General features: G+C 42.3%; 1 protein-coding gene across 1 annotated transcript; it reads right to left on the reverse strand.

The window, feature by feature from the left end:
* Positions 1–25: 25 nt before the first annotated feature.
* LOC106556643 (long-chain fatty acid transport protein 2-like) lies at positions 26–25503 on the reverse strand. The gene is made up of 10 exons (XM_087713695.1): positions 25026–25503; positions 16475–16684; positions 15814–15969; positions 13557–13681; positions 11940–12134; positions 10738–10828; positions 9959–10157; positions 8516–8613; positions 2069–2199; positions 26–434 (listed from the first exon to the last, which is right to left on the reverse strand). The coding sequence occupies exons 1-10, from the start codon at positions 25501–25503 to the stop codon at positions 258–260; spliced, it is 1860 nt and encodes a 619-aa protein (XP_087569821.1). The 3' UTR covers positions 26–257.
* Positions 25504–25608: the final 105 nt, after the last annotated feature.

Below are 25608 nucleotides of genomic sequence, written 5' to 3' on the forward strand. Positions count from 1 at the left end.
AATAAGCTTCACTCCAAAGTAAATGTTTCTTGTGGCAAGAGAAAATGGCAACATTTTATTATTATTTCCAAAAATTTCCCAGCTACTGGATTAAACAGATGTCTCAAGAATATACAAATACATTAAGAAGAATTAATATTCTGGCCATATATCTTTCCTTCTTGAGCAAAATCAAAACATGAATGGCTGCAATCAGAGATCTTGCCACTTCTAAAGCTGTTCAAGCAACACTGCTAAGCTCCTCTTTGAATTTTCCTTCAGAGTTTTCTTTTATTTTCTAAAATGGAGCAGTAGATCTCCTCAGTCATGGGTATGTAGTTCTTCTCTGAGCCATCCAGGAAGAAAAGGGGATCACTGATGGTGGCAGGATTGAATCCATCACTCACCAGCTGAGTTTTGCACTGCTTGAAAGTTCCTGTGATCTCCAACTTTTCCTGCAGGAAGTATAAGGCAGCAGTGAAAACAGAGACAGGAATTTGTCCTTCAGTATTGCCCTGCCTCATTAACAAAGCTAGGGAATTTTTCTTCCCTTACTCTTCTAGTGAGAGACAAATGAAAGAAACTGTTCGATGGATCCCCACGAGTGTTATTTCCCCACGAGAAAATCCATCACACTGCCTTCTTACTGTGTAGTGAGGCACGAATGATCAAATGTTGGGGATATTAAGAACAGCTGTTTACACCACCTATCCGATTGCACAACTAATAGGTCACAGATATTGAGGACAGATTATCTTTAAAAATTAAAAATTAGTATATGTCATATACTAAAGAGTAACTAGGACATTTTCATGCTGAATTGCAGAAAGGGGATGAATGCTTTTTTGCCTTCTTCAAGCTTAGAGGCAGGTAACCTGAGCACAGAGATATGCTTATCTTTGACTGTACCAGGAATGCAAAATATGCAAGTTTGTTTCTCCCAGTCTTCCTACTCTTCATTCAGTGTTTTCTGCTTGCTGTTTGCTTTTACTGTGTTTACCCAGGTTTCCTCCTGCCTTCTTCAGTTCTTATTATGGGCTACTGCCTTCCTTAATCTTCTCTATCCCGTCTCCTGTATCTCCTCTGGCATCCCTTTGTGATATCTTCACCTGTCCCCCCCATCTCCTCCACTCCCCACAAGCATCATCAAATTGTCTTTTTCAACCTTTGCCCAAGGCTTTCCCCATTTTCAGCATTGCCTTGCCTTGCTAAAATTCATCTCAAGTGAATTTATATACACTTTTTATTTTCATTACTCCAGGGGTGGGTTGCTGCCGGCATTACTGTGGCATTTGTGCATGTGCTGCTCACTTTGCTCATGTGCACGCCTGCTGCACATTGCTTGCACATGTGCAGTTGCCTCTAAATTGTGGTGCACATACCCAGAACATTATGAAATGACAAAAAAACATGCCGGCAAACAGCATGGGCGACCATGGTTCAGGGGCATGACCAGCCTGCCATCCCTACCAGTTCAAGAACCCAGTCATGATTGCCACTACCAGTTCACCCGAACCAATGGGAACCGGTACCAACCCACTTCCATTTTTATTCCTAGCTATGATTTTTTAATAACAGTAGCACTTAGGCTTATATATCGCTTCACAGTGCTTTACAGCCTTCTCTTAATGGTTTACAAAGTCAGAGTATTGCCCCCAACAATTTGGATCCTCGTTTTACCCACCTCAGAAGGATTGAAGGCTGAGTCAACCTTGAGCCTGATGAAATTTGAACTGACAAATTGCAGGCAGGTGGCAATCAGCAGAAGTAGCCTGCAGTACTGTACTCTAACCACTACAACTCATAAATAATCAATATACTTCTACTTTTAAAAAAAGTGAAAGTATTTTTAAAGCAAAGAAACTCCATGCAGATTCAGTTGATAACTTTCATTGCTAGCAATTCTTACTATAATTTATTCCAGTTATTGTTGTTCTTTTTTTAAATAAAATCAAACCTACATTTACTTCCTTTCCACTAATATTATGACTGGCATCAGCACTTCTATTATACTTTAAGATGCTGAAGTATGTGGTTTTAAGTTATTTTTTCTAATGGTAAGCAAGAGCATAAATCAACGATTTCTCACCTGGATACGAATGAAGCGGGGTATGGCATAGCTAGGCAGATAATCCTTGGTATGTATGAACAGTTTCTTTCCATCAAACGGGCACCCATCCTTCAGCCGTATAGCTGCCATCCCAATCTTTCCTTCATGCCCTGGAACAAACCAGAATGGGATAATTGACAATAAGGCTACATGCAAAGCAACTTTCATTCATTATGAAGCCACACCAAAATGGCCTGGTGACCCTCATTCTATCTTCTGTCCCCATGAAGCTGACAATATCTCATGCTCAGATCATGACTGATGCTATGATTTAGCCTTATCATACTACTTCCCATATCACAAAATACCCATTTTTATTATGTAACTAAAATGTAGTTACATTTGACTTCTGTTCAATGAAGAGGTGACAGCTATCACCAGAAGGGCTTTGTACACATCTCTCTTTAGTGCCAATTACATCTTTCTTGGATTGGAAGATACTTCTCACAGTATGAATAGCTTAGTCAGCTTGTGTATAGACTATTGTAATACTGCTCTGCATGTGGCTACTCTTGGAAGACCACATGGAAGCTATAATTGGTCCAAATGACACTCCTTGGCTCATGGGACCTGGAGGATGCCCCTCTTGCCAGATCTGGTGCAGTGAGTTTGTTTTTGTTTTTGTTTTCCCTTTATTTGTATGCCGCCCTTTTCCCTGAGGGGACTCAGGGCGGCTCACAATTCAAAAAAGGGAGGGGGAAAAGACAAACAATAGACAATACAGCATGTTAAAAAGAAAACACAACAATCGCATAATTCGAGTGGGGCTACAATCTTAACCCCAGGCCAGCCGGGACAGCCAGATCTTTACAGCGGCGCGGAAGGACTGGAGGGTGGTGAGGGTCCAAATCTCCACGGGGAGTTTGTTCCAAAGGGACGGAGCAGCCACCGAGAAGGCTCTCCTCCGGGTATGTCAGCTTCTGCTTTGCTGCTGCTTCAGCTGCCATGAAACGGGAAGGGGGGGGCGTGTATGTGGGAGGGTTTTAATTGATGTGCTGGAGGACTGCTGGAGGAATGTTCTAGGATGTACCAGTCGTTGGGATTGCGCATGCGTACGTGTTTCCCGCCTGCATCAACGGCCTTCACATTCCATCTTGGCCTGTCTTTTTGAAGTTATCTCACACCTGACATTTGAAGGACTTATGATTGTACTGGAGCTTTGATCCTAAGGGGGGGGAACGGGCTTTGCTATATATCAATTGCTTTCGCGCCATATTATTCAGATTTTGCTTCACTACTGCTCGCTTACCATTTATAATTAGTAAAAGTACTTTGGATTTCCAACCCATGGAGTCTCTTGGTCTTCTTTCCTAATTATGGAGTGGAGTGGGGCGTGACAAGAAGCAAAATCTGAAAATATCCCTTTCCAGGAGATTTACGTCTACCGAGAAGGGAAATAATGTCTTCTCCGACCAGAGAGGAGGAAGGCGCCGTTGGAGGCACGGATTCCAGTGAACTGGGACCTCCCGACCTTTCTTTACACCAGCCCAGCCCGTCTGACCGACCTTTGCACGAAGATTTATTTCAACTGCAAATTTCCAGTCAGCCTGAACCTTCCCCCATACCCCGTTGGTCAACTTCAGTGGGGCAAAGAGAAATAGAGACAAGCTGGAATGCTGGACTCACCCAAAGACCACCTCAACAAACTTCGCTGGAGCCAGGGGCCATGAGAAAACCTCAGGCGGGTGAGTTCCATGAATATTGGAGCCAAAGGGGTGATGAAGGAGAATGGAGAAGTTATCAGCACCAGGGCCCCGTGAGAAAACCCCAGCGAAGTGAATTACCTGATTATTGGGGTCAAACATTTTTGGAAGAGAGAAGGGGGGAGGAGGAAAGAGACTGGAGAAATTGGCAACGTTACCCACGCCAGGATTCTCCCCCACCCCCCCCTCGGCCCGTGTCACCCCCTGCGGCTAGAGGTTTTGCTGACCAAAGGGGACCTCCCCCCCAGGCTCCCCCCCGAAGACATCGTATGGCTAAGATCCCTCCCTTGCCTGTGCGTTTTAATGGGGCTTCTGCTAGCCTCCCCTCCTTTCTTATGCAGGTTTTTAACTACATGGAGATTTATGGCCGGGACTTTGAATCTGACACTTTAAGGGTCAGAATGGTTCTTTTATCTTTGGATGGTGAGGCGGCTACGTGGTCGACTGCTTTGCATATGTCTGGTTCTCCCCTCTTGGGGAATTTCAACCGTTTTATGGCAGCTTTCCGTCAACGTTTTGATGACCCGTTAACTGAGAAGCGAAACAAATTGAAGTTTTTAACTTTTGACCAAGACGACAGACCTGTCGCCGAATACATCCAGGAATTTCAGTGTCTTTCTCAGTACATGAGAGGCTGGGGGGAGGATGCGCTTCTGGACAGATTTGCTGAAGGCTTGAACGCTGACATTTATCAACAATGTGTCAATCGTAACCTGCCGAGACGTTTAATCACTTGGTTTGAGCATGCTGCTGATGCTGAGCTTGACTTAATTCGTCTGCGTTATGCCACTGAAGAAAAAAGGAAGCGGAAAGAAAGGGCTGCCAAGTCCCTCCCCCCTCCTACTACTCAATCGCTTTCCAAACGACGAGGCGACGCGAGAGGGCCCCCTTCTGGCCCCTCCAGACCTTTAACATGTTTTCGCTGTGGCAAGCTTGGGCATACCGCCCCCGACTGTCGGGCTAAATTGCCTCTCTCAGCCCAACCCCCTCCCAGACGTGAAGAGAAACCTGCAAGAGGCTCTGAAAAGAAAAAGAAGGAAACGGCTTTCGCGGGAGAAACCAACCCCCCTCCTCTTGCCCAGCCATTGAAGGATGACGCGGATGCTAACTCCTCTTCTTCTGATGACTCTGATGACGACACTTCACCTCACTGGGTGAGTTCAAACAAGGGGCCCCTTCTTCTCCCTATTGAATTAAAAGTTCCTCCTGAAGGGACACCTGCCACCCTCCTAGCTTTACTGGATTCCGGCTGTTCCCGGTCCATGATCAACCCAGCAATGGTAGAAAAATTGGGCATCAAATTGCGCACTTTAAAAACACCGCTTGTATTTTGCCAGATAGACGGATCGGTTGCGGGGGGGGCCGCCCATTTTTTTACTGAGCCTTTGGAAATGAAAATGGGTACCCACACTGAATTAATCTCTTTTGTGGTCGCACCTGGCATGGACAGACCACTTATTTTGGGCATCCCATGGCTCCGGAAGTGGAACCCTCACATAAATTGGCGGACAGGCCGCTTGCGTATTCGCTCGAAAGTGCCTCCAGTGGAGGAGGGCTCTCCAAACCAACCTGACGTCACTAACGTTCCTGAAGTAGCCGCTAGGGGGCAGGAGAGGATTGCAGAGAAGAGAAAATTCCGAAAGAATATTTGGATCTTAAGGAAGTCTTCAGCGAGCAATCTTCGGACATTCTACCCCCCCACAGGCCTACTGATTGCTCCATTGACATTTTGCCCGGGGTCAAACTCCCAAAACCCCGCATTTACTCCATGTCACCCAGGGAAATGGAGGAGATGCGTTCTTTCATTGACAAAAATTTGAAACGTGGTTTCATTGAACCGGCCCGACCCAAGGTGGCGGCCCCTGTGCTGTTTCGTGAGAAGAAAGATGGCTCTCTTCGTTTATGTTGTGACTTTCGCAACCTTAACGCGATCTGTACTCAGAACCTCTACCCACTCCCCTTGATGAAGGACTTGTTGGCGCAACTGGGGAAGGGCCGCATCTTCACAAAATTAGACCTGCGAGAAGCTTACTATAGAGTACGCATTAAGGAAGGGGACGAATGGAAGACCGCATTCAACTGCCCTCTTGGTTGTTTCCAGTTCCGGGTTATGCCTTTTGGCCTACAGGGGGCTCCTGCTGTATTCATGCAATTTATTAATGAGATCCTACACGATCATCTCTATAAGGGCGTTATCGTGTATCTGGACGATATCCTCATTTATACCCGCTCTTACGACCACCACGTCAATCTGGTGCGCACTGTTTTGAAAAAACTCCGTGCTGCCAACCTGTATGCCAAATTGTCTAAGTGTGAGTTTCACCAAACTACTATTGACTATCTGGGCTACCGTATCTCCCCTGATGGCGTTGAAATGGACCCTGAAAAAGTGAAGGCGGTCACTGAATGGGACGCTCCCAAAACTCGTAAACAATTGCAAAAATTTTTGGGCTTCGCTAATTTCTACCGTCAATTTATTCCATCTTTTGCCGACATTGCTCTACCTATTACTAATTTGCTCAAAAGTAAAGGCGAACCGAAGCCTAAACCCAATAAGCCTTTGCACTGGCTAGAAGATGGGATTCGGAGGAGGCCTAATCAATGCGATCGAATCGGTCTAGTGGAGGTAATTGGCAGTAGGTGGTCTCTCAAGTACCCAGGCCCACTACCATGAAGGGCTTTATAGGTGATAAGTAGCACCTTGAAGCGCACCCGGAGATCAACAGTAAATACAGTGTGAGAGAAGGGGCTTCTCAAATAACCTCATCTCATTTCATGTAGTGCTTTATAAGTTATTAGCACACCTTGAGTTGAACCCAGAAGCAAATGGGCAACTAATGTTGTTTGCAGATCAGAGGTATAACATGCACTGATCATGGAGTGCATATAACTTCCCATGCAGCTAAATTTTTCACCAACTGAACTTTTGAGATGCTTTTCAAGGACAGCCCCATGTAAATCATGTTACAATAATTCAAAACAAAGATGATCTTCTAAAGTTTCTGCATGACCAGAGGTGGTATTTAGCGGGTACTGACCAGTTCTGGAGAACCGATAGCGGAAATTGTGAATAGTTCAGAGAACTGGTAAATACCACCTCTGACTGGCCCCATCAATTCTCTGCCTCCCGAGTCCCAGTTGATTGGGAGGGATTGGGGATTTTGCCGTATCCTTCCCCCGGAGTGAAGTGGGAATGGAGTTTTTACAGTATCCTTCCCCTGCCATGCCCATAAGCTATGCCCACCAAGCCACACCAAGCTATGACCGCAGTACCGGTAGTAAAAAAAATTCAATCCCACCACTGTGAATGACCACCTTCTCAACAACCTTCCCTAAAAAGGAAGATTGGAGATTGGACAAACATTGTCCAGTACAATTCAATCTAATGCCTTTTTGAGGAATGGTTGAACCATCACCTCTTTAAAGCAAGAAGAGACAAGCTTTTATCTCAAGGAGGAAAGAATTACATAACACTCCACTATACATTCCATTGTGATGGAAATGGATAGACATGGACTTAATATATGATCACAGTCATGAGGAAACTGCCGATTCCCGAGGTGCAACAGGATCAAATTGCCCAGACTTTGCCCTAAAAACCTATGCAGTATTTGCTTTAAGACTGGAAAGCAGCTTTCAGCTATTTTGTCTGACAAATTCCAGCATATTCCTCTTAATGATCTTAAAGGGAAACATTTGACCCCCCCCAATCTACCTAAAAGGGCTCAATTCACCCTAAAAAAGGGTGCCAAATAGTTGTCAGACAATGCAATAAGAGCAGATTATTACAAATATGAATATGTTCCAGATTCTAATGTCTTGACCACTTTGTTGTTTGGATTACAATACTGCAGTGTGTTCTATATTGAGTTCTGAAGACCATTGGGTTGGGCTTCAAGGTTGCTTATGTTACACGCCCTGCAATGCTAGCTCCACTGGTTCCACCACAAATGCGCGTATGACAAAAGCGCGTGCGACTAAAGCCCGGTGACAAAACCGCGCCGTCAAAACCGCGGAGACGAATGAGCGCTAAAGCGCGCTGACAACAGCGCGCCAACAGAAGCACACTGTAACCTAACCCTAAACCTAACCCTAAACCTAACCCTAAACTTAACCCTAAACCTAACCCTAAACCTAACCCTAAACCTAACTCTAAACCTTACCTTAACTTAAATCGTGCTTCTGTCGGCGCGCTGTTGTCGATGCGCTGTTGTCGGCACGCTGTTGGCATCGCGATTTTAGCGCCGCAGTTTTGTCGGCGCACTTTTGACGTTCGCGGTTATGTCGTGCCACGAACTCCACTAGCTTCCAGTTTCCTTCAGGGCATAATTGTACTGGTACCACCTTTAAAGCTCTACTTGCCACAGGGCCTGGTTACTAAAGGATTGCCTCTCCCTGAGACTTCCTTGGAGGCACATTCCAGGTTCCTTCTTTTAAACATTGTCACCTTATGGGTCCTTAGAAGTGTCCCTTTTCTATTGCAGTTCCAGCCCTATGGAACACCTGGAAGTTCAATAAGCTCCCTCCCTATGGCTGAGGAGGCATACCAGTTGACAAATAAATCAATAGGGTTAGGATTAAGGTGAATGTATGAGGAAGGATATTACACAAGCCCTCTAAATGGGTAAATCCAGTAACCAGATTAAGAATCTTCTGCAAATCAGATTTCTAAATGTCCATTGGAAAGAGTGTGTAGAAGAGTGTATAGGTGTTTCAAACTCACCTGGCACTGGTACTCCATATACATTGACTTCCTCAATGATATCCAAAACTGCCAATGTCATCTCAACCTCAGTGGTGGCCACGTTCTCTCCTTTCCAGCTGTCAAAACAGGAGGGATTTATTTCTTTCATAGGTTGATAGACTGTATTAATAATGTATTATTTAGCATTTGGATATTCCTGTAGATGGCTTCACTCACAAGATTTCATTCTGGATTTATGATCAGGGAAAATATTACTTAATGGCTGAGAGAAGGTTAAAAGAAAATGAGTGATAATTACTTTGTTAACCACGTTCATGGAGCAAACCATTGATGATTATAATATAAACATGGATTAGATCATCAACACATAAAATCTAACAAAATATATTATACATTAGAAAAGAATATATGCAGCTCATCAGTGGTGGGATTCAAAAAGTTTTTACTACTGGTTCTGTAGGCGTGGCTTTATGGGTGTGGTATACTTTTGTGGCCATAGCTTTGTGGGCGTGGCAGGGGAAGGGATACTGCAAAATACCCATTCCCTCCCCACCCCACTAACCTGCTTTCCAGCTCCATTCTCCTGTTCAGGGCAACAAAAGAAATCAGCTGGGAGGCAGCTGGGGTGGGTCCAGCCTATTTGCCGGTTCTCCAAACTACTCAAACTTTCTGCTACCTGTTCTCCAGAACCTGTCAGAACTGGCTGAATATCACCTGTGCAGCTCCTTGTTGAAATGTTAGGTTTTAGTGGTCTCTGAGCTTGCTTGTTTCCTTGCAGGCAATTATTACCAGACTTGGGCCATCATTAGTACCCTGTATGTGTTGGTGCCATAGATAGGGGGTTGTAGGTTTATAGTTCTGTTGTTATTTGGCATTCATTGTGATTTCTCAAAATATTAAAAAATATTAAAAAAGTATTTTTCAGCCCTAGCAACTTTATGATGTATGCTCATTGGGGAAATCTGGGAGTTGGTTCACACATTCCCACAATGTAAATACAGTGATATAGTGTATTGTAGGATAGCAAAAAAAAACAAAAACACAATAATTTGGTTCTTAAAGCTCTTTGTTTCTGCTTTGAGATTATTTTGCTTTGAGATTTGATTCATATTGGATATTTCATTAATCAAATTCACTGAATCAAAATCCTAGATTAGTTATCTAAGGATTAGCCAGCATCTTTGAACTCCTCCTCCTCCACCATCATCATTGCAGGATCCACAGTTTTGAGGGGATTAACCAAGTATTCATCACTAACTTGGTGCCTTAACCATTAGACCAAACTGGTTCTCTATCTTTGGACAGTACTTTCCTCAATCAAATAAATTACAAATTTTTAACTGCAATAAAAAGACATAAAGTAACAGTGAACACAAATGAATCATGGCCCATTCGGTATCTTACTCCACATAAGCAAAACTACAGATCCAATTTACTAACTGAATGAATAGTGAGACTCACCGGAAAGTATCTCCCACTCGATCATGGAAATAGATAAAACCTTCATGGTCTTCCCTCAAAAGATCTCCAGTATTAAAATAACTGTCTCCTTTCTTCAGGACATTATGGAGAATTTTTTTCTCTGTGTTTCCATAATCTCCTGCATAGCCTTCAAATGGGATAATCTTACTTATTTTTACCACCATTAAACCTGTCTGTCCTATAACAAGAAAAGGGAATCAAGTAGAATCAATAAATGATTGTCTCACAACAAACAACCAATAGCACCATATTACTAAATACCATAGACCAGGGGTCCCCAATTCCTAGCCTGCAACCTGCTAATGGGCCATGAGCTGCTTGCAACTGGGCCATGGAAGCATTGGGTGAACATTCACAGGCATCTGCACTTGCTTGAGCAATGGGAAAGCATGTGCATGTGTGCTCCATTTGTGTGAATAGTGGGTACATGTGCATGGGGCTGCACATGTGTGTTATGGCTGTCACACAGAACTATCCCCTCTTCCTCACCTGCCGGTCTGCAAAGCAGGAAAGGGTGGGAAACTCTGCCATATACCTGACGTTGCCTGGGATTTATTGCAGTTTTGAAACCATTGATTGAAGCCATTCAATTGGTTCAAGTTTTGAATCAATTGAAGCCCAATTGATTGGGAGGCGCAGGTTTGAAAAGATTACACTAAAGGCCATATCTCTTTCTATGGGGTGAATTCTTGACAATGAAAAGTCTGATTTATCTTAAATAAGTCTAAAAATTTTTATCCATCTATCTCAAAACATACCTGTAGGCACTGGGATACAGAGCCCCTTCTCATCTCTCACAGGCTGATCTGCATCCACATCATATTGCACAAATTCATAGTTGAACATTTTCTGAAATTGAACAGACAAGTAGAAATATGAGCCCCAAACAGGCCCTCATGACAGGTTTGTATGGATTTAATGAGTCAAAGAAACTTCATGCTGGATAAAGAGGCCTAGCTAAACCCTACAAAGCTAAAGCCTTTCCCTTTATCCTCTGAACAAATCTTGTGATGTAGTGGGGCAGAGAATCAGGTATTTTTGGATTGATGTTTTCTCAGATGTTTTGTAATAGGCAAGAGGAGATGCACTTCCATCAGGCATCCCACCCTTGCCTTTTGATGTAGTAGTGAAGGTGCTGGCTAGAAATTGGGAGACTGTGAATTCTAGTTCCCCCTTATGCATGAAAACTGACTGGGTAACCGTGGGCCAGTATCTCTCTCAGCCCAGCCCACCACACAGGTTTGTTGTGGTGGTGAAATTAGGATGAGGAAGGAATATTAGATATGTTTACCACTTTGAATTACCTATAAAGTAATAAAGGTGGGAGATAATAGATGATAGACAGACAGATGGACAGACAGATGGACAGACACCCACTGCTTACATCCAACCAATTAAGGCATCCTCGGGGGGGTTTGCCTAGGAGGATTTTTGAGCTAGCAGTTTCTTCAGAAGCTACCCTAACATTTTTCTACTGTTGCTGCAGCAAAAAAGCAGTCATATATAGACCTCCCTGGAGAGCCTCTGTCTGAGATATACTTGGAGTAAAACATTAGAACTAGCATCATTCTCCCAATAGCTGACCAATCCGTGTTCTCTGAAAAATTCCACTCCTGGGGAGCCTAATGTACTATTAAAAAAAAAAAAGATCTCCAAAACAAGAAAACCTAATTTATTCCAATGATAGTCATGTGGCCTTTGGAGACTAATGATACCAAAAGTTGAGGGGAGAAGAGAATTTGGCCTCAGACAGTTCCACAAACTCAGAGAGAAGATTGAAAATGCTGGGTTTGGGGCCTTTATTTCTTTTTCTTAAAATACTCCAATTACATTTCAAGTACTTCTAAATATGTAATTTATGACCCTATATTCTATGTATACACAGGCTAGAGGTCTAGGTAGCTAGAAGTGGCCCAGATATTTTCTTTATCTATTTACAGACCTAAGAACTTCTCATTACCTTATGAAAGAAATTGGACTTTCCCACTGCTCCAACTTTTCCTACATAATTAAAGAATCCAACATTTCCTTCAGTAGCTCCATAAACTTCACGGATTTTGATGGGTCCAAATCTATTTAGGAACTCCTTCCAAACCTCTATCCGCATTCCATTGCCAATGGCTAGTCTTACCCTATGGTCACGGTCATTATCTCTCTGCAAGGTGAGACATCAAGGAAATTAGAATTCTCCAAAAGAAATACTGTACTAGCAGTGGCCATGCCAATTGATCAGGCAGTGAGCCAGTTTTTTAAGAGATTGCTTGAAGAACATCCTACAAGATGGTGTGAAGGAGTGACAGTCCATAAGGAATGTTTACAATTAGTCTATAAAATCTATGAGGAGATTTTATCTATTTCAGACTACAGTTGCATAACAATGATGCCTTTAATTTAAACAGATAGAAATCCATGGCACCGGTAGATAAATAAAACAGGTTTGGTTTTCAAATTCTGGTTAATACCTTAATATTAACTTGAATATCATCTCTGAGCAAGTAACAGGGACTACAGACTAGCAGAAATATTAGGAACTACCATATTCTAGCATTTATAACCAAATAATTATTCTTAGGAAACATGTTATTTTCTGTTGCTGAAACAATGACTATTCCATCCATGCTCCTCAACAGATAAATTGTTGTCATCTACTAAGCTCCCTACACATATTTCTGCTTTTGAAAACTCTCTGTAATCCTTCAGCCTTCGAACTGGCCAGTTTCAAATCAAACTTGTCATACAAAAACAAAGCTAAGCAACCCTAAACCTGCTGGTATCAGACAGCAATTTTTAAACTCCTAGGCATCTTTCTTAGAATACTTTTCTTTGTTTTACCTCCATATATCCCAAAGCTCCTTTTCAGTGTTTTGCAAGCTACTGAGACCCTTCTTATGAGGAATATACAAAAGAACAGTGGTGAGTTCTGATACGGTTGGAACAGGACCGGCAGCGTCCACATAGATGCAAGCAGCACACTCATGGGCCCGGCAGCGTCCACATGGATGCAAGCACCATAGCATCAGTCTACCTGTATTAAACTATATATTCCCATATAAAGATACAATACTATTCTTCTGTGAAAGATTAGTAATGCTAACATTCTTTTTTTTCCTTTTACCTCTATAATAGATAAGATTTATATATACATATGTATTTGTGTGTGTGTGTGTGTGTGTGTGTGTATGTGTATGTATGTGTATGTATATATATATATACATACATACATACCGTACATACATACATACATACATACATACATACATACATATATATATATATATATCTGTTCTACAACCTGCTGCTTGCAAGTATAATTATCAATTTTTCATGAAATAGGAAATGGGGGAGGGAATTGAGTTACATGAAGGGAGAAGGAATGGATACAGAAGAAAGGAATACAGAAACAGGCTCAGCATTCATGACAAACTGGGCCTAGGTCTCTAAAATATGATACAAGCATAGTTCTCTTCTAGATTTATATCTATATTTCCTGGACACTGCTACGTACAATTTGGCAAGCAATCCCTTATTCTTCATTGTAACATACTTTTTTGAAGTATTAGTCCATTTTATCAATTACCTTTGGTGCATTACACAAGTAGCGCATCATTTCTCCTATATACTGAATCACAGTGACATGATAACGTCTGCAGTCATCCCAGTAATGAGAAACAGAGAACCTGGGCCTCAAAACACATGTAGCTCCTTACAGAAAGAGAGAAAGTTCTGGAAGTTTATGTGATCACTAGATTACAACCCTGAGCTGAAACGCTCCACCCTGCAACTTTTCAATTACATCTTCCCCAAGTTGCTTAAAAAGGCCTAAAATGATTTGGCTCCAGGACATTTGAAGAGGACAAAGTCAAGATATAAATCAGATAAATAAATATATAAATTAAGGCGTCTTTTTCTCTGCAAGTTTCCTGCTTCTGTGAATGTCATTCTTCTGCAATCAGATATCCAAATAGGTTGGGATGTTAGCAAGAAATAGGCCATTTAGGTCTATATATAGCAATAGCAATAGCAGACTTATATACCGCTTCATAGGGCTTTCAGCCCTCTCTAAGCGGTTTACAGAGTCAGCATATCACCCCCACAGTCTGGATCCTCATTTCACCCACCTCGGAAGGATGGAAGGCTGAGTCAACCTTGAGCCGGTGAGATTTGAACCGCCGAACTGCAGATAACAGTCAGCTGAAGTGGCCTGCAGTACTGCACCCTAACCACTGCGCCACCTCGGCTCTTTTATATATTTTTTACAATTTATATGGTTGTGATCAGCAAATATTTGATACACACTTATTTGATCCACCGATCTATCCACCCACTATTCAAGTGATTTACAAGTTGTTTTCTGCTTTTTTGTTTAGCTGTGTAGCGTTCACCACTTTAAGTGTTCCATAAGACTGATACTATGAATAGAATTACCTATTAGGAATAACTTGCAACAAATATTTCAGTATATAAATTAGCAAACTAAAAGGGATGCAATTCTCATGTCCTTCCATTAGGGAGATTGTGAGTTCACCTTATCCTTGAACACCAGCTGGGTGACTTTGTGTCAGTTACTCTCTCTTAGTCCAACCTATCTCACAGAGTTGTTGTTGTAGGAAAATATTGGCATGTTAGATATGTTTATCTTAGCTGATTTATAAAAATTATAAAGATAGGATGTAAATAATTATAAATAAATAAATGACATAACCGTAGAAAAGGAATACTGCTAAAATATTTATCAGTCCATGAAATTCATGTATACTTTGATGTGGCCTATGGTTCAAACAAGAAAAACTCCTCCTCCTACTCCTCCTCCTACTCCTACTCCTACTCCTCCTCCAACTCCCAGCATTAACATTCATAGAATGACATGCCATTTTCTGCCTTACAAATATATAAGTTTGCATTACAAAACTGCTCCAAGAGTGAGAAGTTTTCTTCTGAATCTGCCAAAGATCTAGTTAAAGTGTTCTTGGCACATGTATTTTTTATTGTAGTATTGTGTTAAATTTATATTTATCAACAAAGAAATAAAGAGAAATTAGTACAGATCTATTTCAAGCTATTTAGCTCTCATCACTTTGCCATAGCCTTCTGGGATTTGAACCCGGATGCTTGTGAGATTATATTTATGTGAGATTATATATTTATTGTGAGATTATATTTATGTTATTTTTGTGTCAGAATACTGGAAATGTTCAGATAGTCCTCAACTTGCAATTGAGCTAAAAATATCTGCTAAGCAAAATGTTGCCCCATTTTATGACCTTTCTTGCCAGAGTTATTAAGTGAAACTGCAGTTGTTAAATTAGCAAAATGGTTGTTAGGTGAATCTGGCTCCCCTATTGACTTTGCTTGTAAGGAGTTTGCACTCCTTACAAGTGCATCACATGCCCCCAGGACATTGTAACTGCCATAAATATGAGTCAGTTGCCACAGATTTGAATTTTGATCGTGTGGCCATGCGGGTGCTGCAATGGTCATATGAAAAATGATCATGTCACTTTTTTCAGGGATGTTGTAACTTTGAATGGTCACTAAATGAACTGTTGTAAGTTAGGACTATCTATACATCATTACTGTATCAAGGTTGGTTAATAATTGACACAATAGTATAAACCTTCACGTCTTCCTGCTTGCCTCATCCTATTTTTCTTAACTCTTTCATGCAGAGTTATTATTAGCTTGCTGGGAAAGCATCTGAGGCAGGCTGTGATGTTCTCTGTGGATGCTATTATATATAAGATATAAGCTGATATAAGAGCTCTGTGTCTCTTGATAATACTCTGTGGGTGAAGGTCTCTATGTGTATTCCAGGCTCCCTGGTCTTTTGTGCCTACCCCTGTTTATGGTTGCCACAAGCCCAAGGAATCCAGCTGAGTGGTACAGAGGAAGTGGACAATAAACAACATCTTTGTTATGGACACCGGACAGGTAAAGCAGATGGGACCCCATTATTGCTTTCTTCTGGGAAATGGTAGCAGCTTTGGGGAGTCCTGGAGGAAAGTGAAAAGGGAGGGGAAAAAATAAAGGATGCAATGAATTTGGAGAAAAAGCAAGACATGATAATTTACAATCAATTTCATGATTGTATGCTTGATTCCATGCAGACATAGGGATCATATGACTTTGATATTTCAAAAGCACTCACTAGCAAAAAAAAAAAAAAAAAGCACAGATCAATGAACTAAAGCTTTGCAACATGCCAATTTCCATTCAACAGCATCATCAGATGACGACGACGACGACGACGATGATGATGATGATATAAGGTGGTCAGGTGGGCATGATGATGATGTCAGGTGAGCAGAAAGCTTTGCAGACACAAAAGAAAAATGACTTCTTACCTAACTTTGTTACTTATTACCTAACCCTAATCTAGGCTATGCATATCATAAAAACTATGCAATCATACAAGCAGAAGTCAACAGAAAGTATTTCATCCCCCTATGTTATCCTTCTAGGTCTCCCAGCAACCATTCCACCTTTCATGTTCCTCACCTGTGGTCCCAGAGGTGAAAATATATAGACATACAGATTTAGCTGTTACATTGGCTCTGAAGGAAAATGGCACTGATTCAGCAGAACTTAATTTGATCCGTTTGAGTAGTGGCTCTACACCTTCAGTTGGGGAATCATCACTCAGATAGAAAACACATATCCCTTCATCATTTAAAGTAGGCAGGACATCTTCAATGGCATCTTTTAAATCTTGAAAAAGGAAAGAAAAAAATATTTGATTGAATTTACTGCCTTATTTTTGGAAATCTCTTTTTGAGCCTCTTCCATAAACACTAGAACAAAGGGAAAACATGGCAAAGTTTCTGCAAAGACAATGTAAAGAATAGCACTTTAATCTTGCATTCTTAGAAACACTAAATACTCCTAAGCAAAAATGTATAATATAGTCCTTTTGTCCTGATTATTTTATTATATGAAACTGGATGAAGACATATACATAAAATCTGTGTGCTAGGACTAGCAAGCAAGCGAGAAAGCAAGAAAGAGGAATGGAAAAAGAAGCCAGTCTGGAATATTATTTTATTTTTTAAATATAAAAAGAATGATTGAATAGCTTTCATGTCTTTTGCATGCTTCTTTGTTGAAAAATATTTAATTCAGGTGTTAACAAGTAATATAGAGTATATCTAAGATGACCAGATTTTCAGATTGGTAAAGAGGGACACCATTGACTGGGGGGGGGAACTAGGCCGCGGCGGTTACTGCCAGCCCGCGGCCTCGCTAGGAACGTCTGGTCACCTTAATTATGCATATCCTCTCTCTCTCTCTATCCGTTCATCCGTCTGTCTGTCTATCTGCCTGCCTATCTGTCTATCTAGTTATGGTATCCCTCTCCCTCTTTCCCCCTCTCTCTCTCCATCCGTCTATCTGACTGCCTACCTATCTCTCTCTCTTTCTCTCTATCCATCCGTCTATCTGCCTGCCTATCTGTCTATCTAGTTATGCTCTCTCTCTCTCTCTCTCTCTCCCTCTCCCTCCCTCATCTCATTATCATCTACCTCAGTGTTTCTCCACCTTGAAGACTTGAAAGTATATGGACTTCAACTCCCAGAATTCTTTCAAGTCTCCAAGGTGGAGAAACACTGATCTATCTAATAAATATAATTATTTCTCCCTCTCTTTTTCACTCTCTCTCCAGCGCAAACACGCAAATGCATAGGGCAGCCCACCTCACACACAGGTAACTCCGGGCAGCTTACAACATTATGATGCACACCCAAAGCGAATAGAGTCAGGTGCCTGTGATCCCAACCCTCCTTTCCCGAGGGGGGAAGGTCGTGGAACACTGCAAAACTCTTCTTGGTTGCATCACTTTCTGGGGCTTTCACTTTCGCTTGTCCCCCCCCCAACCTTTCCAAAGTCAAGCTTCATCCGATTCTAACCAATCCCAGCGCCTCTCGCATCTCTCCTTTGCAAGCGTCACCCTGGCCTCTGAGCATGTGCATCTTTTCCCTGGCTTTCACCTAGCCGCGAGCGGATGATGGTGGGATCGCCGCCCGGGAGCCGCCAGCCTTCCTGCCCAACACCTACTCTCCCCGGACTTGTTTTGATGAGCGCGGGGTGACTGACGGTAGTTTGCGCCGGCCGCGCCCGCTCAAACTATCGTCAGTTGCCCCGTGTTATAAGATTAAGATCTCTTGAATTAGATTCCGGCTGATGCGGCGGGTGGCGCGGATTGCAGCAGGGACGGCCGCCGCCTCTAGAGAGAGGCGGCGGCGAGGCTACCTTTTGCGGGGAGAGCAGGAGCTTGGCCTGCTCTGATGACAGCTCGGCACACTTCTTCTTCTCCACACGCCCCCCTCTCTATTCTTTTCCTCAGTTCCCACGCCCCGGCGCATCTGCACAAGTTCCTCGCCTAGTTAAGCACACCTTGGATCTCAGCCCCGGGGCACCTTTCCACGGTTGGCCAAGCTCCTGCTCTCCCCGCAAAAGGTAGCCTCGCCGGCGCCTCTCTCTATTCCCTTTGCCTGCCTTTGGTTAAGAACAAAGCCCATGGTGGGGAAGCTGCTTGTTTGTATGCCTGGGATTCTTTGGGGGGGGGGTGTATGTAATTGTCTCCAGCTGAAGGAGCGAAAGTGGGAGGAACAAAGCTCGGAGAAGCCAGGGAAAAGATGCATCCCCCCCCCAAACTTCGTGCATGGGTTAAAGTAGAGCCTCGGGATGCCTTCATATGGAATCTCCCCCCCTTCCTCTCAGCTTTGACCTAGGGAGATCCCAGGTGCTCCCGCCACCCAGCTGGAAAGGAGGAAAATCACGGGGTTGGGGAGAATCAGTGAGCTGGAGAAGGCTGTGGGTGTCTCCGTCATACACTCAGGCGCCAGCCCTGCTGCTGCTGCTATTGGGCGGGAGCACAGGGGCAGTGTCCAGCCAACCTGCTGGAAGCCTGGCAACTGACAATGGCAATCCGTCTTGCTTTCCCACTCCGCTCCTCTTTCCCAACACAAAGGTAGACAGACGGAGAGATAAGGCAGAAGAATGGAGGGCAGCCGATGCCTCGACCGACAAGAGGCACGTCCTCCGCAACCTTAGCAGGACCAGTCCCATCCCCCCTGCCCATCCCCGCCAGCGTAGCCCCTGGTGCAATCGGGCTGCAATCGGTGGCCGTCCCTGCTGCAATCTGCGCTGCCCGCCGCATCAGCCGGAATCTAATTCAAGAGATCTTAATCTTATAACACGGGGCGACTGATGATAGTTTGAGCGGCACAAACTACTGTCAGTCACCCCGCGCTCATCAAAACAAGTCTGGAGAGAGTAGGTGTTATGCAGGAAGTATGGCGGATCCCACCACCATCTACTCGTGGCTCTTCTTGCCCGGACGCCCAAAAGCCTTCCAGCTCGCCCGGGGCGAGTCAGCTGCAGTGCAGCCGGTGGTGGGCAGGAAGGCTTCTGGCGGCTATCCCATCGCCATCCACCCGCTTACTCGCTATGCTACCCCGCCCATGCTCATCACTTACTCTCTTTGGGTGAGTTCGGAGAAGCGGCGGCCCCAGGAGTCAGGAGAGCCGGGACAGGCTGGGAAGCAGACGGAGCCGGAAGGAGTCCCGCGGAGGAGTCTCCGGCCGCTGTGCTCGCCTCACCCACTGGCCCCCGAAGTGCGTGAGGGATGCTTTGGCAGAAAGGCGCTGCTTCCAGACCCCGCCGAGGGCCACACACTCAGGTGGCTCTTTTCGGAGAGGCGGAGACTTTCCCATGGCTTGTCTGGGTGGAAGTGGGGCTGAAAAGGCAAGCTCGCTCCACCGCCCATCCACCCGCTCACTCGCTATGCTACCCCACCCATGCAAGCGGCAGTGGATGGGCGGGGGATCGAGCGATCGAAGAAGGCGCCAAAATTAAAAAGCGGAATCTTTTGAGAATGGCCCGGGACGCGGGAAAAATTATGAAAAAGAGTGCCTGTCCTGCCAAATGCGGGACGTCTGGTCACCCTAAGTATATCAATATTCCATTTGCTGCAAGTTTGAATACATTTATTTTTTTATTGTTGTGTTATAGTTCTTTGGGCATTTTAATGGTTACATTCAATATATAATTATAGTCAAGCTGAACATATACATCATTAACCCATGGCAAACTAATGTTCTATCAATTCAAAATCTGATAATAAAGTAAGATGGTTATCTTATAGTACTTATAATATACAACTGTTTCCTTTAAATTAATTAGGAAAAATGTATGAAAAGAATATTGCTTTTGGAGCTATGTTTCACTGAGAGCAGTGTATTTTCATATGTCATGGATAGATAGAAATATCAATTTTGGGGGAAGTGTAAAACTTGCTACGTAACTTTAACACCATGAAGATCATGTTGAAGTTATAATACAAAGGGAAAAAAAGGCAAGAATTGGAATAATAACGTACTAGTCCAGCTAGCACAAAAATGGTTCTAAATCATTGAGAATAAAATACCATCATCAATAACAATGAGATTAAACAGGTTTTGCAAAATATTGTGTTGATCCAAATAGCAGTGGGATTATACACGATAAAATAAAATCCATATACTTTAGAATCAGAGTAAAGTGCCAAAACAGAACAGTGGTGATACCTTCTAATGATGTAGCCTTGAAAAATTTGGCTGTAAAACATTATCCCCAAATCCCATTTCAGGTGGTTGTTCAGAAAAATGGTGGTAAATATTATTACTAAAATTATACTTCATTTGAAATCATAAAAGAAAAATGAGAACAAAGATAGGGTGAAGCCACTGTAGGAATGGCACCATTTCATGCAGAAATATCCCATGTCATGTCTAATGTGAAAATCTCCATGTATCCTGCAAAATTATCATAGAAAGCCATTCAGAAAATGATTAATTTTCTTCATTTATTTAAATTTATATAGTTGCCCATTTCACTTACAAGACTCACAAAAACTACGAAAGTAAGATGCTACTTTGCATAGGTCTTTGCAGTTCTTATGGACTTACCATCCTGATCTCAGAAGACAATTTATGTCATAGTACTAGGCAAGAGAAAAAGAAGAAAGAGGTTCATTCATTCAATCACATTTAAAGTTAGTGGAACTATTGAGAGATTATTAATAGAGAAATGTAAATGTGACTTTTAATAAACCAAGTGGTGTACTCTGAGAGAATGCTTCCCTACTACATAAATTCACAGTATCAATCCATCCAATGCTGACAGAATACTGATATAAGTTTCTCAAGAGTCTACACATGACCTAGACGGGTCCTCCCTATTTTTAAAGAAGACCAATTCGGTGTGCGGTGACACCTCAATCCATGGTAACAACCAGACAACTTCCCTTTGTATAAATCAAGTTTCCTGATGAGCTCCAAAAGTTGACCCACTCTCCCTTATAACCTGGAATATAGCAGGTTGGTCTGTCCCATCAAAAGACCAACTCTTTTTTGAGAATATATCACAATTTGACATCCTCTTCCTGCAGGAAACCTGGGCCTCAGCAGAGATTCAGTTAAATGGCTATTGGGTTAACTCAATTCCGGCTGTCCCAAGCAAGGTGTGGGGGGGAGAGATAAAGGGGGTATTGTACATTAGTTAATATATCCTTGCATTTTAAATGTGTACCACTGCCACCTTTCCAGTCATGGGTTGTAACTACATTACTCTTATTTAAACAGGTGGAGATATTGCTTTTCAATATCTATATTCCTCCACTTAATAAGAATAATGTGATTAACAAGATTTGGGACAGCATAGAAGATTTTATTCTTGGCTGTTCAGCCAAACTCCCCAAAGCTAATAATTATAGGGGGGACTTAAATGCTAGGATGGGTCCAAATGATCAAGCATTATATAAGCAGTTTAAGATTCACTATGATGAAAATGTAACAGATGAATCTTTGCATGCCAGACAATTTAAAGACCCTAAAGCTAATCGGGCAGGCTTATGTGTAAGACAAATGACTGAACGTTTGGATCTTTGTATCCTTAACCGGTCCCCATGGGGCGATTTCCCAGCAGAATATACTTACTGGGGAGCAGGAAGAAAATCCACAGTTGACTACTGGATAATATCATATGACCTCCTGAAGTTCTTACAGAAGATGGAGGTAGACTCGCAATTGGAAAGTGATCATAATACAATACTCCTTACTCTCACATTGCACCAGAATTCTCTTAAGGGCAGGCACAGCCTACCTACCCAGGTTAGAGACTCAAAATACCCAGGTAAAAATTAAATGGAACAAGAAAAACGCTAAGGAAGTTACCAAATGGATGTTAGCCCTGAAACCATAGAGTTACGTACATCTCTATTAAGAAATAACTGTGGGGAATCTTACCTAAAGGGGTTTGAATCCTTAATTTTAAATTTGAATTAGGTTCTCAGTAACAGATCACTAGCTCACCCCAAAATGCTAGTTTCAAAAAACAAAAAATGGTTTGATAGAGATTGTGTTCAACTAAAAAAGATATATAATGAGGAATACAAGAAAAGTAAAAGTGCCCCCTCCAAGGAGCACACGTACTACTTAAAGCAGCTGAAAGCACAATATAAGAACCTTCTAAAAGAAAAGAAAAGTGCGGTCCAGAAGGAGTCTTAGCATAGACTAATTACGGCAGTCAGGACAAAAAATACATCCCTTTTTTGGTACATCACCAGGGGACTGGGAAAACCTCTCCTACCCCCAACAAATCAGGTTCCAATTCATGCCTGGGAAGAGTACTTTAGGGAGCTTTATACAGATCCTGACTATGTAACCAAGGAGAGCCAAGCTAGTTTGGACCACACTCCTCACAGGCCCCCTATTACACCAGAAAAGATATCCCGGTTAATTGGAGCCCTAAAGGCTAATAAGGCACCCGGAGCCGATAATGTCCTGCCAGAAATAATTAAAAAGAACGCCAGTTGGTGGGCTCCACTTTTAGCATCACTGTTTACATTTATAGACAAAACAGGCCATATGCCTAGAGACTGGGGAGTAGCAATTATCATACCAATTTATAAAAAAGGGAATAGAAATGACCCAGGCAACTACAGACGCATTAGTCTTCTAAGTGTTATTAGTAAACTGTATGACAAACACCTAAATTATAAACTTCAAGATTGGCTAATTTCAGGGGGGATAATCAAAGACGAACAAGCCGGCTTTAGAGAAGGAAGATCGACAGTGGATCATATCTTGGTACTCCACCATTTAGTACAAAAATACACACATTAAAAAAAAAACTCTCTTTTTGTGGCCTTCCTGGATTTTGAACAGGCCTTCGATTCAATATCCGGGATCACCCTCTGGGAGAAGTTAAAATGCACCACTATCGATAAATAGTCGATAGTGGTAGGAAGAGAGAACTCCTCTTCCTCATACAAAAATTGTATGCCAACTCCACCCTGAAAGTGAGGTGCAATCCCCAAGGGAGTTTAACCGGCTCAGTAAGGGTACAAAAAGGAGTACGGCAGGGTTGCATCCTGTCCCCCTCCCTCTTCAACTTCTATATTAATCCCCTGATTGATCTTCTACAGAACCCTGATTTCCATCCTCCTAACCTAGCACAAAGCAAAGTGCCAATTCTCTTATATGCTGATGACGCCGCTATCATTTCACAAACCCCCATAGGACTGAAGAGAACAATTAGGGCAACACTCAGCTATTGCAGGCAAAACAAGCTGGTCCTTAACTTCGATAAATCAAAAATTTTAGTTTTTGCTGAAAGACCAAGCCAATACTCATGGAAATTGGAAGAATATAGTCTGGAACAGGTTAGAACATTTAGATACCTTGGTGTGGTTTTCCACTCGCTAGGGACATGGAAGGCACACCTGGATCACACATTGCAAGTAGCCATTAGGTCCTCAAATGCAATCAAATATTTCTTTTATACAGGTCAGTTAGTACCTGCTGCCTTAAAACTTTTTGAGGCCAAAACATTGGCACAAATTATTTACAGGGCACAAACAGGAATCCTTGCAAAGAGAGACTTGTTAGAAACCATTCAAACAAAATTCCTGCGAGCCATCTTAATTGCTCCCAATGGAACTCCAAATGCCCAGTTAAGAATTGAGACAGGCATGCCTCAAATTCAAGTAAGAGCCTGGAAGATGATGATCATTTATTGGCTTAAAATGCATTTCTTTCCAGAGGGACTGCCCCACTAGTGTTGACTGACAATTTCCCTTCCCCCTAGAAACAAGCAGTTGATCACAAGCTGGGCTCTTATGGGCTCTCATCATTATTCTTAATGTCCCTAGGCTTTGAGCAAGCAAAGCAAGTAGTAATCAATAGAATGAGGGACATGGAGTTTCAAGAAGAACTAAACAGGTTGCCTCTCCACATTAGGGACAGAATCAAACAGGGTGTATGGGAATCGGCAAGATATCTAAATGACCTGATCTTCCCAAAACAAAGAATAGCTTTCTTCAGAGCCAGATTTAACATTCTTCCTTCAGCACTCCACCAGGGCAGGTATAAGAGAACACCTATAGCTGAACGCATTTGTATATATGGTAAAGGAGAAGTGGAAGATAATTCACATGTACTATTACACTGCAAGCTATACAGAGTTTGTAGGTCTGCATATATTCTCCCCTTATTAGAGAGATGTCCAGAGAGGGCAGACAATTTTTATCTAGGCTTCCTCCTCCAGGACACTAACCCGGTTACCACATATGCAGTGGCAAAGTTCTGTGCTGCTGCAATGTCCATAAGAAAAAAATTGGCTACAGAAGTATGGTACCATCTTATACCAATTATCTGCACATACCTTTAACAATCTTTGGACCATTATGTTATTATCTACTTTTAATGTCAATACTTTTTAATTATATTTCAATGTTAGTATTTTTTTAATATAGTGTAAAAACAAATATATATTGCTGGTCTTTGACCGTAATAAAGATCTTACTTACTTATTTACTACTAATATAAAAGAAATCATTTTGCATATGCCAAACTTACTTTACCAATGCAAAATCCAAAATTGTGGTAATACTTTGCCCATCCCCCTGGGTTGAAAAAAAATATTTGGATGCAATTCAAAAAGAAGAGAAAGTTCCAGTAGTTACGACATATTACTATTTTCTATGGAAGTATTTCCTACATGATTCTCTCACCTGGAGTTGATAGAAGAACTTTAGCCTTGCAAGTTTTCAGAGCATGTATCAGAGATTTGAGTCGTATGTTATAATTGATACATGCCATGGTACAGCCAATCTTTGATAAGCCGATAAAAACTGAGAGATAGGAAGGGCTGTTCTTGAAAAAAACAGCCATGGTGTCCTCTTCTTTCAGCCCGACATAGTCCTTCAATACTCTGGCTATCTGATTGCTGTATCTATCAATGTCTTGGTAGGAATAAACCTCATCTTCAAAGAGAATCAAGGGTTTGTTTGAATACTTCTTAACTTTGGCCAAAAATATTTCTAGGAGAGTGATAGGGGGAGTGCCCTGCATGTATCTGTGGCATCGATATGCCACTACTAGGTAGGCAATAATGTTTTTCAGATCCAACCAAAAATAAGGAAAGAAAAATCTGCCCACCATGGGCAGAAGAATCAAAAGCCCAAGCACAGCTGTATATAGATACAGCATGATAGGTATTTAGCCTTGGTATCTTGGAAGAAGTAGATCAGAATCCAATTTATTGCAGGCTCTATCCAAGCTCTGTTTTGTGGGAGGCAAAGAAAAGAGAAATCA

Source organism: Thamnophis sirtalis, unplaced genomic scaffold, assembly GCF_051295495.1.
Source record: "Thamnophis sirtalis isolate CommonGarterSnake01/CBP01778 unplaced genomic scaffold, rThaSir2_p1.2 scaffold_4, whole genome shotgun sequence".
NCBI lineage: Eukaryota > Metazoa > Chordata > Lepidosauria > Squamata > Natricidae > Thamnophis > Thamnophis sirtalis.